This window comes from Mustela nigripes, chromosome 16 (genome assembly GCF_022355385.1).
Source record: "Mustela nigripes isolate SB6536 chromosome 16, MUSNIG.SB6536, whole genome shotgun sequence".
NCBI lineage: Eukaryota > Metazoa > Chordata > Mammalia > Carnivora > Mustelidae > Mustela > Mustela nigripes.
Window position 1 is genome coordinate 37,120,820 of NC_081572.1, and position 15,412 is coordinate 37,136,231.

Below are 15,412 nucleotides of genomic sequence, written 5' to 3' on the forward strand. Positions count from 1 at the left end.
TGCACTTATAAAACTTAGTATGAGACAACAACAGTGAGGAAAGGATGATTTGTTCGGATGTTTGATCCTCACCCTCATATTTTTCACCAAAACTCTTTCTAATTGTTTTAATTACTAAAAATATCTTTAAGTGTAAAAAACCATTTTTATTTGCCATAAAAATAGACAATACTGGTTGAGTTTTAGTTGGAGGTGAAGCACAATCTTCTAGGTGTGCCACTAAAGAACTACTGAGAAAACAACTCACCACATAAGCAAATGTAAACTTCTGTTCATCAAGACATCAAATGAAATCAAAAGGAAAACAAATTGGGAAAATAACTGCTAACAAAATGAGGGATTAATATCTTTAATTATAAAAGATTAAAAAAAAAATCAATGTGGAAAAGCCCACTGGAAAAAGGTGCACAGGACTATGAACAAGCAATTCCAAAAGGTTAACAAATGAAAAAATGTTTGCTTTCACTAGAGATCCAAGACTTAGCTACAAAGTCTTCTTTATACCATTATTTGGAAAAAGAGCACGAACTTTAAGGTCCAACAATAAGAGGAAGGTTAAGCAAATTATGAAGCCACCAAATATTATGCCTATAAATCCACTAAAAATGATGTCAAATGTTAACAGTTACATGGGAAAATGTCCATGTATAATTTAACGAAAAAGGCAGAAGACAAAAAGAAATAGCATTTTTAGGATGATCTCACTTCTGTAAGAAGTACACCTGTGTGTGAATGACTACATAGATGAAGACTGAAAATCACATTCACATCGTCTCTGGGAAAGTGAAATAGGTAGGAGGAAAGAGGGTTTCATTTTTGTTCAACATGTCTTATTTTATAGTTTTATTTAGGAAACACATATGGCTTTCCTAACAGGAAAAATATAATCTTTGTTTTAAAATTAAGGGATGAATATGGTGGCTAACTAAACATAATACATACATACATATGGGGATGAGACACATATCAGTATCTTATCTTGATTTATAAAAAATAGAAATAGTAAACACCAGAGAGCAGAGGACTAGGAAGTTGAGAACTTACTGCCCAATCTCTCAAGGAAATAAAACCATTTGATTTTATTTGGAAGACTAAGACTAAGACTCCTAAGAAGGACAGGGGTTTATCACCTCCTTAAAGAAATAGGTATACACTGTAAATATATACAATTTTGTCAATTATACCTCAATAAAGGTGGGGGTCAGGGAGTAAAATCTACTTAAAAAAAAGACAGACAAAATAGAAATAGGCAAAAGTTACTGAAAAAACAATACTATGGGATTACCTTTCCAGTGCTATTTATTGGTTGAACAGCTTACTGCTTAATCTTTAACCTAGCCAACTGGCACAAAATTTTATGTATTTTTTCACCGCAGCATACTTATAGCAACACAGAAACACCTGTATTTACAGTTATGATAAAAATACAGCATAAACTCTTAAAGACATCTAAACTTTCCAAAAGGCCCTGCTCTCATAGCTAAGCATGAAACTAAAATTCATTTTTTCACATCTGTCATATCTTTGGAACTAATTACAAATTAAAAAAGGGTAAGATGCCCTGAAAGAATGCAACAGGTTGGTTTAAAGGCTACCCAGAAAGTCTACAACAATCCCTTCACTGGTTCTTCCTCCTTCCTGTGGATGCTTAGTTAGAAACAGGCAATTATCACCTCTCCTGCCACAGTGACTGTGTTTGGGCCAGGAAACTCTTTCCAACTGATAACCTTCATGACTGAAACAGGCCTAGGAAAAGTGCTCCAGCAAATGCAGGCAACCTGAGAGAGCATCAGCTAGAAGGCAGGAACCTTGAAGGCTGATCTTACTCACCTCCAGACAAAGTTCATTCTTCACATACTCTCATATTCCCACCAGTGCACCCGAGTCAAAGGAAGAAGGGAAAGCCATCAGAAGTTTAACCCTTCCCAGAGAGTATGGACTATTTTTCCATATTAGTCACAAAACACGGCATTAACAGCCTCTAGGAATCCAGATGGAGAATGCTTTCTAGTAATTCCAGGGATAGAAAATCTCTTTTAACTTCGGAATGATACAGTTTTGTATGACTCTTTGGAGCTTTGCCAAGGAAGTAAAAAAGACAATGACCGTCTGGCAATGAATAACACAAAATTAGTCTTTATGCTACTAAAATCTCTCTGAAAATTAAGTAAGTGGGTAAGAAAAGGAGTAAGAAATGAAAAAGAAAGAAGAAAAGATAAGAATGTGAAAGGGGGTGAGAAAAAGAAGATGTAATGCATCAAGACCCAATAATCAGACATCCCCATTTCTCAGTGGAGGAACAGAGTACATTGAGTCCCTGAAGCAACTAAGATATAAGAACCAGGAGCAGAAACCAGGGTGAATGAGTGTCTTGCTCCAACCACTGGACTGCTGAGTGACTTATCGACAGTAACTACGTGAAGCAGCCCCGTCTCAAATAAAAACAAGGAAGGCCGATCAGAACATGGCTTTCACAGATGCTTCTCTGACACAGCATCTGTTTCCTTCCGTTCCTAAGAAGTACTGGACAGACCATACAAATTATTTTAGTATCCTTGAGAAATCATATGGTCCAACTCTCTGACTCTAAGCAGAACTGCACACAGTCAAGTAGCAAGAAGAAATAAGGAGCTCTGACTCCACACCATCACAGCCAACAGAGGCCTTCATTAATCCCAATGCATTTCTGAATGATGAACAAATGGAGGATTGGAGACTAATGAAGCAGGGCAGTGTAAGCAGCAGCCCCTAACACCAACTGGAAGGCTACAACCAAACTAAAAATCAATCTGCCCTGGAAGATCACAGACAGGCTCTTTCAGAGGGCATGGAAGTAAAGATCGACTGCCCTAAAGCAAAACCTGTTAGTCAGCGGCCCTGCCTATGCTCACAGAAGTCCTGATTGACCTTTCTGTTCTGTCATCCTTAAATATAAATGGGTTGCAATTTATTATACGTGTGTTATGCACCTCAAAATATTACATACAGACATGCAATGGTCACCATACACTACTCCAGATAATTAAATTTAAACTGCAGACACAAAACACTGTAACTCATATCCCCTAAGACTCAAGAAGTTATTGCAATCACACACAAAAGAAATGCTGCAAGAGAAGTACCAATAAGAAGAAAGAGCTACGAAGAGAAGCCCCATCCAATGAATGATGGCTGTGCTGAAGCCAAACAAGCAATACGCCAGACTGAAGCAAGTGAGAGGACAGAGGACCGGGAGACAGAAGTGTCCAGGACAAAAGAAGGTTTACAGGTTTGATACTATGCTTGAAAATCTGGAAGAAGACAGAGATGCTATGAAAACACACAACACAAGGGGGAAAAAAGGCCATTATATAAACTCCAGAACAAAACAAAAGACTCTAAGAAAGAAAATATAATAATCTGTATTATACCAACTCTACAAATTTGGCCACAACATGCAAAGTTTGCCTAACATGCAAAGCAAAACACAGAAAGTTTTGCAAGCCTTTAGTTGACAGAACAATAAATGAAGGCATATTATCTCAATTTACAAAGATAATACAGGAACAAAAAAAAACTCATGATAGAACTATTGGAGAATAGGAGGGTTCAAGCACAAAGGTGGGATCCACGAACTGTTATTTAACTCACAGCACAAAAATCAATAGATAATATCTATTATTGATAAATCAATAAATACCATATTATTTAGAAATATGGAAGCAGCAGAGTAACTGAAACAAGGAGTTAAAAATGACTCCCTCTAGGAATTTTAACTATGTGCTTTATTATTTTAATACATTTTTAAAAATGCATTTTAAAAAAAGGATTGAGGAGAACACTCTGAATCCTGTGATGTCATCACAACAACCAACAGACACTTGCCTCCACTTTGATGGCGCACCGCCCGATGGCCCGCACAGCCTTGCGAACAAAGTCAACATCCACTTCTGTGGCATATTCCTTTAACTCTGCCAGAACCTGTTAAAAATCCAGATAATGGACAATCACGAAGGATTCTGGAACACTGATTTCATGGCCGAGCTGCTTCTGAAGACCAGACCTTAAGATCTAAGTGATTTATAGACCTGAATCTCCTTGAAGTCTGACCTGAGCAATGTTGGCTTGGGATGCTAAACGTATCATGATGTCCAATTTCTCTAGTTTAACATAGATGGGATCGTTGTACTTCACAAAGAAGACTTTGATTTCCTGCTTCAAGATTTCAGGCCTGTGGTACACAGAAATACATTTGATAAGGAAGGTGAGACATATATTGATACATCCTCCTAAGTCTGTATGAATAGCTAATCTGTGCTCCAGCCCCTCCACCCTAACCACCAAACCTCACAAACTTCCATTATACCCCTCTAACCAGTTTCCCATTGGGCAAACCATTTTTAAGGGCTAGAGTACGTTTTGCTAAGAAGTGCTGGAAGAACAACCATCTGGCTCGAAATGATGGCCTAAGCCGTAGGAAGCAGGCACTAGCTGGTACACTCCTAGGAGGCCCGCCCAGCAGAAAACAAACCAGAACAGTAGAGCAACACCAAGTGTTTATCACAGGAACACTCCAAAAGCAACTGTTAGCCTCCTGATCGGGGCAAGCTGCTCTGCCATCCGACATTTTCATTTCCATATATTAAAAAGAACTTAACACTGGCCTCTGTAATACTGGTATTATCAAGCTTAACTCAAAATCACAAACACTTTAACCACCAATTCACTGTTTCCCAACCTTTTCTGGACAATTAGATTGATATTCCTCAGGGCGACGTACTGCACCTCTGGCTCCCCAGACAGCAAAGTGACAAGTGGAGGGGCCAACTTCTTCAGCAGCATATTGTAGTAGTCAGAGTCCTTGGGTAACAACTCTAGAAACTTCATTAGGACTTTTACCGCTGAAAGCACCACTGCTGAGTTGGCATGAGACAGCCGGGGAGTTACACGCTCACAGATGCTGAGGGCAGAAAAGAAAAATTAACATCTTGAATTATGATTTCTTTGCTCAATCCAGCCCATTGTGTATTGGGTCAGAGTCCCATCGCCCAAGTATCAAGAAAGTAGAGAATCGGTTGCAAAAGTCAAAGCTCCGTGTGTAAACAAAACTGGGATCCTACACTGCGTGCAAACTGCAGACAGAGTAGGGACGTCAGAAGACTTTAGGAAACCAACCAAGGAAACTAGGCAGTACCCCAAACACTTGAGGCTCACACCATTTACCCTCCTGTTTTACAGTCTTCTCCGTTTCCCCATATCACATAAGGGTTTGCCTCACAATCCATTTCTCTTCAACCTACAGGATGCCAAGTTAAGTTTTAAGAGATACTTCATAGTGAGAGATACCAACTGGGACTAAAGGTTTCATAAGATGCTAGAGGAAGTGAGTTGAACAGGAAAAGCACACAACTCCTTGTCTTCACGATCATAAGGAAATCTCTCAATTTTTTTTTTTAAGATTTTATTTATTTATTTGACAGAGATCACAAGTAGGCAGAGAGGCAGGCAGAGAGAGAGGGGGAGGCTCCCTGCTGAGCAGAGAGCCCGAAGCGGCGCTCGATCCCAGGACCCTGAGATCATGACCTGAGCCAAAGGCAGAGACTTTAACCCACTGAGCCACCCAGGTGCCCCTCTCAAAGGGTTTTTAAGTAACAGAACACCACTGCAATATTCTCCCAAACCCCTCCCCCGTTCTCCTAACCCCTGCTATGTAAACTTAAAGGCTTCACTAAATCTTGAGTATGTAATTATCTTTTGAGGGTTCTTCAGAAATTAATCTAATTTTGATAGCTCTTGGGCAACATAAGAGGCTAGGTAATTATTCAGCTGAGGATTCAAGATAAGTAAGCAGGGTTTCTCTCCCTTCCTCCAGTATCTAATTGGCTGACTCCCTGACCTCCCTCAGGTCTTTTTCCAAATGCCACCTTCTCAGCAAGGCTTTCCCCAGCCTTTTACAAAATACAACTCTTTATCCCCAAATGTCCAGTATCGCTTAGATCTCGTCCCTACTTTATCTTCCCGTTCAGTGCTTATCATCATCTGACATGTTATACATTGTATTATATATACCTCTGCCCCATCCCTCAGAATGAGTGTTCCACGAGGGCTGCAATTCTGTCGACAGTATCCTCAGGGCCTAGAACAATGCCTGGCATGCAGCACAGACTCAATAAATACTTGCTAAGTGAATGCACGAATAGTGGGAGATGTCAATGACCAAAAAAAAAAAAAATTTCTATATAAAGCTCTTTCCATAAGATACTGTACTTTTTTTTAAAGATACTTGTACTTTTGATAATGGAAAGAAAGGATCAGGGTGAGCTTTACTTAGGTCCAGAGGGAACAATTTCCCAGCCAAGTGAAGAGAACTTATGTTATGGTACCTTGAGCTTCAGCCAGGCAAAGAAGGTTCTTATCTACCATAATTAAAATATGTCAACTTTAATGAAGAGCCAACATTTCTTCTGAAGTACTTTATCTACTACAGTGCTTATATACACAGAACACTCAATAAAAATTGGTGGTAAGTCTAACTCCGTAAACTGTGTTTAGGTGCATATGAAATTTAATAGTCAATTTGTGATGGTCAAAGAAAATTTATTAGGGTTGAGCAGATCAACCCAGGTGCACCTTCCAAAATCTTTTTCAAATTCAGAATGACATGATTTCTGTATCTAATGAAAGACACCGTATTCTTTGCAGGCTTCAATACATCTCCACTACTGAGTTGTAGGTATAGTTCAGCTCAGTAACTAGTATCAAGCCACTTACTATGTAGCTAACAGGATGAAAGTTTGTCGCCAAGATGAGACACTCAAAAACCCTTGTGTGCCAAATGGCCAGAAACTGCTGTATTGGAGATGTGGGACCATGATGAGGGAGACTTTAGCAGAAGGTAACTGCAGTATTCAAACAAGAAATGAAAAACACACATCTTTTAGGAAGAGCTATTTTTGCATGGTTTACTCCGCCACCTAAAATGTTCCTAAATCCAGTGAGAAAATACCACAGGGATAGCAATATCTACCCCATAAGTCACTGATCTTTGCCAACATAAGACACCCTTATTCTAATACAGACAGTAGAACTTACTCAAACAGGCAAGTCTCCCAAATACTCTCGAGGAAAACAGAACTGACCTCTGAGCCTCCCGGTCATCTTTAGGGTTATAATTAGATAGGCAGTCCAAGATGAAAATCTGGCCCCATTCAGTGCATTCATTCAGGGCTGTCAGCAGCTTGTTAATGTTCTGTGGGTTCAGATCGAGTAGGTTGCTGTTTGGGTGAGATTCACTGATTTCAGATAATGCTGCTACAGCATTAGCCACCACCTGGGAAAGAAAGAGACATGACCTTGATTTACCAAGAACAGCACAAATATAAACAAATACTCTATCTTCTTTGGATCACTTCATTGATCTCAACTCATAACTATTCCTGAACATTTCACCTAGTCAGCTAGAAACATAAACTGCTTTCAAAACAGGTATTAAACCACCAATGATGGCATATATAACTTCCTGGTGGTCAGGAGCCCAGAATTAAAACAATTCATTTATTTGCAGATAGTCACACATAATTTGCTATTAAGACATTAATATTTTAATAAATTAGTAATTTTAATCAATAATTTGCCTTTTCAAAGCAAAACAAATTTATTCCTATGTATTTTTTTATTTTTAAAAAGATTTTATTTATTAATTTGACAGAGATCACAGTAGGTAGAGCAACAGGCAGAGAAAGAGAGGAAGGGAAACAGGTTCCCCACTGAGCAGAGAGCCCGATGTGAGGCTTGATCCCAGGACCCTCAGACCATGACCTGAGCTGAAGGCAGAGGCTTAACCCACTGAGCCACCCAGACATCCCTATTCCTATGTATTTTTAAATACCCAAACAATAATATCTACTTCATTCACATATACATGCATTTGTAAACAGCAGAAAACATGCATGGGAATGATATACATCAACTTCACAAATGTCGTGACCCCTACAGAAAAAGGAATGAGCAAGAGAGCATGTATGAAGCTTTAGCTATGGTTGCAGTGTTTTGTTTCTCATAAGAGGAAAAAATTTATTTTGGAGATATATACACTTCTATATGGTTCCATAAAGTCATCCCACAAACTGGCTAATCCCTGTCCAGATTAGATTAGGGATTTTTAATTAATTAATTTATTTATATTTTTTAAAATTTTATTTTTTCAGTGTTCCAAGATTCATTTTTTATGCACCACACCCAGTACTCCTTGCAATACATGGCCTCTATAATACCCACCACTAGGCCTTCCCACCCCCCACAACTCCCTCCTCTCCCAAACCCTCAGTTTGTTTCTCAGGGTCCAGAGTCTCTCATGGTTCATCTCCCCCTCCAATTTTGCCCAACTCCTTTCTCCACTCCTTCAGCCAATGTCTTCTAAAATTATTAAAATTTAATCATTTGAAATTAATAAATAATTTTATAGTTTTTATCTTTAGAATCAAGACATATGAACAGTTTTAAGATAAATGAAGTTTAAACATGTACATCAGGCAGGGAAAGGACTGCAAATTTTAGGACTAAATGGGTATGCTTCTTTTGAGGGGGGTGATACTGTCAATCATGTCATGAGTCTCACAGTAAGAAAATCTGAGCTTTGAAATCTTGACATCCTGGGAGATGTTCCTCATCTGAAACCTGGAGATAATTTAATCCACCTCACAGATTAGTTGTAGTTTAAGGATCAAATCAGATGACACATGTATAAGTGCTTTCTATAAAGCCTTAGGCAAATTTTAGGTGGTACTATTACCTAACTCATCAAGACTAAGTTGCACAGTTTTTCACATTAACATCTCTGAAACTGAGATGCATCTTATAATCAAAGGCATTGTCAGTTGGGGGTGCCTGGATGGTTCAGCCAGTTAAGCACCCAACTCTTAGTTTTTGTCTCAGGTGGTGATCTCAGGGTCATGAGACTGAGTCCATGTGGGACTCCACACTCAGAGCAGAGTCTGCTTAAGACTCTTTTTCTCTCTCCCTCAGCCCCTCCCCCACCTCATGCTCACATGTACACTCTCTCAAATAAATAAATCTTAAAGAAAAAAAGTATGTCAGTTTAATAAGAAGCACATTTCTTTCCAAGTAATACAGAAAATAATAAGGCATCTTATAACCAATTCCATCTCAGAATCAATGAAATACCGCAAATATAACCTTTCAGGCAGTATAATATATGAAAAACTGCTACCAACTATAAGAAAGTAAACTTGTGGGGCACCTGGGTGGCTCAGTCAGTTAAGCAACTGATTCTTGATTTCAGTTCAAGGCATGATCTCAGGGATGTGAGATCAAGCTTTGTGTAGCACACCACACGGAGCATGAAGCCTGCTTAAGAGTCTCTCTCCCCTCTCTCCCATCCTTAACCCTGCTCACATGTATTAGTACTCAGTCAAAAAAAAAAAAAAAAAAAAAGTAGTACAATTGCATCCTGACTTAAAGATCTGGCAATTGACTTTAGTTACAAGAAAAAAAGTGAACACTCTTTATGAAAATTATAGAGCATTTCTGATATAACTAATACATTTACAATCAATGATGCTTAATTTAAAAATTGCAAGAACACCCAAAACACACACACACAAAACTATACTATGGTCTATACAATTGAATTTAAAGCCATATTTTTTAAAAGTACTCTCTATGCCCAATGTGGGGCTCGAACTCAACCCCAAGAACAAGAATCACATGCTCTACGGACTGAGCCAGTCAGGCACCCTGAACACCATATTTTGCAGTGAAGCTCCCAGATGTTACTAGAGACTAGCAAGGTAATGTTAACTATCAATGAGATGTGATAAGAGATAGAAGCTTCAGTAATTACACACATTAAAATGTTCTCAAAAACATCAACTCATTCTTGGTTTTTACTAAAGTGCCTTTCTAAAAGCTTGAGAAACTAAGAGTTGTGTAATTATCCTTTTGCCAACAAGTGAAGAAACATAACAGCCACAATTCAACTACTGATTTCAGTAGTCAGTTTATCTGAGTAGTCTGCAGTTATCCCAAAAGATAAATGTCTAGAGAATATGATTTTTTAATCATATAATGCACTTATGGCATAAAAGGTATATTCACGGAGTGCCTGGGTAACTCAGTCAATTAAGTGACCAACTCCTGGTTTCAGCTCAGGTCATGATCTCAGGATCATGATCTCTGTTCAAGTGGGATCAAGCCCTGAGTCAGGTTCCTCCCTCCACGCAGAGTCTGGAATTCTCTCTCTCCCTCTTCCTCTGCCCCTCTCCCCACTCACATGCACATGCTCTATCTCTCTCTAATCAATGAATAAATCTTAAAAAAAAAAAGTACGATGGTACAAATCGAATCATCTTCAGCTACAACTTAGTGACCATAAAATTCCAAGATGAAAAATCAAGGGCTCCTTCGTAAGTACGATTATACTATGATATGATTTTACTGTTATTAAGAAAAATCAGGAAGAGGGGTGCCTGGGTGGCTCAGTGGGTTAAGCCTCTGCCTTCTGCTCAGGTCATGGTCGCAGCATCCTGGGATCGAGCCCCACATTGGGCTCTCTGCTCAGTGGGGAGCCTGCTTCCCCCTCTCTCTCTGTCTACTTGTGATCTCTCTCTGTCAAATAAATAAATAAATAAAATCTTAAAAAAAAAAAAAGAAAGAAAAATCAGGAAGAATTATCTAGTCTACCTACCATATGGTAACACATATAAAGCTCTTTTCTGACTTCATTTTTGTTTGCTATCATCAAGCATGGGATTCAGTGACAAACAAAAGGCACAAAGAGTGAAATACTAATCCCCTCCATCATCTCAGGTGCTTTACATGCAGGGAAAAGACATTTCCCATGTACTACACACTTGATAGGCCTGATTATGGATAAAGGATCAAAATGTCATATCAGAAGACCAAATGCCTGTTTTCAACTATTACTGCCAACATATGCCCAATATTAGTTACTGGTTTCCAAGAATAAAGTGTCCTACCACAGCTTACAATTTCTGCCAGTTAAATCATTTCGATGTTAAAAAAAGATTACATGTTAAATATAAAGTCTGTTAATAGGAAATGTAGAAAAAGAAAAGGTCAGAACTGAGGGAATTTAAAAAGGCAACGTGGAGGAAAGAGAACAGAAGGATGCTGAACAGAATGAACAATTAGAATTCCTCTGTCATTATTATAGGCAATTAGAAATTAAACCAAGTGTATAATGTGGCTAATGAAGTATATGTTCTGGTGGCAAAATAGGCAATTTCCACTCATTATCACATTAAAACAAAAAAAGAAATAGAGAAAAGTAAATCTAATTAAAAGATCCAGAAAGACCAGATTATAGGATTATGTTTAGAAAAGCCGGCACTGAGAAGAGAGATTACTGCCAAACAGTTCCTGAGCCAATGGCCAACCAGAGAAAAATGCATCCCCAATAACAAAATTCTGTTCCTCTAAAACTTCATGTTCCCTCTGTTCTACCTATCCACTTTCATCTCCTAATGCTTACCGGCTGTTATGATTTCAGAAACATATGAAGGTGAGCCTGTAGGGATTGCTTAGTGTTCTCCTGGTCTCACCCTAATGGAAACTTAAAATAAGCTAGTCACACCGAATGTAAAGTAGACAGAGAAAAAAGACACTTCAAGACAGCAACTGGGTGGTTAGGATATACAGGACAGCTCACCCATCAACATTTATGCTCTGTTTCTTTGGAATTTTGTATTCTGTATATAGCAATACATTATCTATTTCTAAAAATAAACTTTAAAAATAATAAACTGAAACTTAAAATTTACTTCTTCTTTCCAGAAAGATTACTCCAGACAGTAATTCAACATCACAAAGGACAAATCTAACCCCTTCAGTAACTGCCTTGATATACCCGTGTACTAAAAAAGGTTGTGTTTCTTTCACTTGAACCATCACTCTGAATTTGAACAAAGACTCACATGCATAACATTTCTCCCCTAGAAAACTGGCATTTCTCTTAGGATAAAAGACTGCCAAAAAGAGAACAAGAGCCTTTTAACTATAATCTCAAAAAAACCGTACAGTTCTCAATAAAGAGAGTCTTTTTTTTCTTTACATTTTATTTTTGAGTAATCTCTACAGCCTACATGGGGCTCAGACTCACAACCCTAAGATCCAGTGTAGCATGTTACACCGACTAAGCCAGTCAGGAACCCCAGAAAGAAGTTTCTAAAGAAGTTTTACTTAAAAATGGATGAATAGGGTTTCTAAAATTAGTTTTCTTAACTAATAAATGAGTTGATGTATAAAAAGTTGGCATCTAGGTTACAAAGGAAAACATATATACCGTAAAAAAAATTTTTTTTAATTCATCTTGTCTCCCAATTATGGTGTCTCTTAGGGAGACTGCAACTAAACATTCCTCCTCCCTACCCCACCACTGTAGACCTAATCTGTATACTTTATACAGATATTAGACACAAACATCTATGCACATACTTAGGTACAAAAGCATACATATATAGATGCATATAAAATCACATTCCCTACTAGACAAATCTTTCTCTGCTTTAACTACAAACTTCTCTTCAATGTGATCGTTCCTTATGGACCCTTGGAGTCTGCTTAGTTTTGTTTTTTTGTTAAAACATAAGCAATTTGTGATTTACTTTCTACTATACCTCATAGAGAAGGCTGTACAAAGAGATAAAAGGCAGTTAACTGCTTAAACATATTGAACACTTACTATGCACCATTAACTCCAACAGCAACTGAGGTAGTTGCTATCAAAATCCACCTATTACAGTTAAGGAAACAGGTTTCTTTTTTTTTTTTTTAAGGTTTATTTATTTATTTATTTGAGAGAGTCATGCTCGAACAAGCAGAGGGAGGAGAGGATCTCAAGCAGACTCCCTGCTGAGTGCAGAGCCCAATATAGGACTCAATCCCCGGATCCCGAGATCATGACCTGAGCCAAAATCAAGAGTCAGATGCTTAACCTACTGAGCCACCCAGTCACCCCAAGGAAACAGGCTTTAAAAATGAATTTATAAATCAGTTTAGAGAAGTTAGTGACTTGCTTAGTGAACAGCTAGAAAGGGATACTGCTTGAATATGAACTCCAGGTTTGAGTCTGATTCCAGTTTCCGAGTACTAATCATTCTGCCTCTAGCATAAATGCCAAGAGCCAAGTGGCTTGAGCTGTGAACTTCAGCTGGGGGAAAAGGGAAAGAAAAATCAAGAGATGGGGGAGGACAATATAATCAAAACATTATTTCCAGGCAAGGTGACATGCAGATTTATACAAGGAGAAAAATGTAATCTTCTTTATATATATTTCAGAGATAATTACCTCCTGACCGCACTTAAAGAGGCAAAATTTACTATCTAGCTATAAAATCTGATTTATAAGCTACCCCTATCTGATATGTACCAACTGAGAGGACATAAATTTCACCTCACTTTTTTAAAAAAGGAACAAGCTAGAGCTGTGGATATGGTTAAAAATGATCCCGTAAAAAAAGAACTCTAAAAGGGAAATGTAGGTCTACAGAAGGACTGGAGTGTCACAGACAGGAGCTCCTTTATGAGAAATCTCCCACCCGTGCACCAGTCCCTTTGAATGACTTTCATTCTGCACCTTCATTTCCATACCCTCAGAACCCAAGACAGAGATCACTTTCCAGTATAGTGACTTCCCCCGATTAACAAATTACTACTTAAAGAACGTTCATTCCCAGCACTGACCTTCAAAGTTACATACTCTGAACAGATTTCTACTTCAGTTTTCCTCTTCCATTTACAATCCTTTGGATTAATACCCTAAAGACTTAATTAGATCAAGTGAAAGCAGAATAAATGACCGAAACTATTATGCTAAAATATACAGATGGTATATATTTTTATCTTCTTAAAAATCAGCAACATAGGATTTTCGTTTTCTATTTCACAGAGCTGCCCCAAATGAGGGGTTAAAGCACAGGGCAATGTTTATTTGTTCTAAGCATGTTCCTGTCTTTATCGGCTCCTTAAGGACACAATGACTATGTGGTACCAGTTAATTTTCTTCCCCTCAAATAAGTAAAACAGAGCTCCTACTTCAATCCAGCACACACCCAGAATGCCAGCAGATAATATGCCCACTACATTACGTTCTGTAATGTGCCATCATTTGCCCTCACCTTCCCAGGAATAAGGAAGTTGAGTCAACACAGCTCATTATGACAAGAAGGTCTGCATACCTGGTAACAAGATTTACAATTAAGACTCAGTAAAATTCATTACTTAAGGTGGCTTAAGATACGGTCTGATAAAATGCAAATATTCTCAAAACCAAAATGCTACAAGTTGGTGTCTACAAGTACACAAAAGGCACTCCTAACAACCAGAGTTACTTCGCCCACAAACCCTAAAATTACACCAGAGCAAGGTGCAACAGGAACAAAACAAAAAATTTATTATCATACCACTATTATCTTCCTTTTGAGAGCAAAGTAATCCCTGCCACATTAAGAGTATTGAGATCATCTCAAAGAGTACACTAAGAAAGGAATGAGCTGTGATCTTTTGGGGCATTATGTACAACAGATTCAGTTTTCCAGAAGCTGCTGACAAAATCTGCTTTAAAATTTTATCCTTGAGGGACACCTAGGTAGCTCAGTCGGTTAAGTGTCCACCTTCAGCTCAGGTCATGACCACAAGGTCCTGGGATTGAGCCATGCATCAGACTCCCTGCTCAGCGGGCAGCTTGCTTCTCCTTCTCCCTCTGCCATTCCCCCTGCTTGTGCTGTCAAATAAATGAATAAAATATTAAAAAAAAAAAAGGCATTATTCTTGAATAATTACCTTTTAAAAGTAACTCTGCAATGATGTAGTCAGTAACACTGTAAATACACTTAGGTTCATTTGTGGGTAAGCTTCCCTAGAAAATTACCCTAAAAGACAATGTCAGGCTTTAAATAACACATACAAGAAAATCAAACATTTTTTTTTTTAAGATTTTATTTAGGGGGTGCCTGCGTGGCTCAGTGGGTTAAAGCCTCTGCCTTTGGTTCAGGTCATGACCCCAGGGTCCTGGGATTGTGCCCCGCATCAGGCTCTCTGCTCAGCAAAGAGCCTGTTTTCCTTCCTCTCTCTCTGCCTGCCTCTCTGCCTAGTTGTGATCTCCATCTGTCAAATAAATAAATAAAATCTTAAAAAAAAAAAAGATTTTATTTACTCATTTGACAGACAGAGATCACAAGTAGACAGAGAGGCAGGCAGAGAGGGGAGGAAGCAGGCTCCCTGCTGAGCAGAGAGCCTGATGTGGGGCTCGATCCCAGGACCCTGGGATCAAGACCTGAGCCGAAGGCGAGGCTTTAACACACTGAGCCACCCAGGCGCCCCCTAAATAAAATCTTAAAAAAAAAAAAAAGATTTTATTTACTCATTTGACAGACAGAGATCACAAGTAGGCAGA

At 38.5% G+C, this 15,412-nt stretch overlaps 1 protein-coding gene across 2 annotated transcripts in view; it reads right to left on the bottom strand.

Annotated features, from left to right (window-relative positions):
• The window catches only part of AP2B1 (adaptor related protein complex 2 subunit beta 1), a 127,722-nt gene that overhangs the window by 80,868 nt on the left and 31,442 nt on the right, over nt 1-15,412 (bottom strand). For both annotated transcript variants that reach the window (XM_059380553.1, XM_059380552.1), the window contains exons 6-9: nt 7,119-7,309; nt 4,718-4,939; nt 4,090-4,210; nt 3,865-3,960 (exon numbers count right to left, since the gene is read on the bottom strand). In XM_059380553.1, the coding sequence (XP_059236536.1) occupies nt 3,865-3,960; nt 4,090-4,210; nt 4,718-4,939; nt 7,119-7,309 (630 nt within the window). The remainder of the gene's footprint in view (nt 1-3,864; nt 3,961-4,089; nt 4,211-4,717; nt 4,940-7,118; nt 7,310-15,412) is intronic.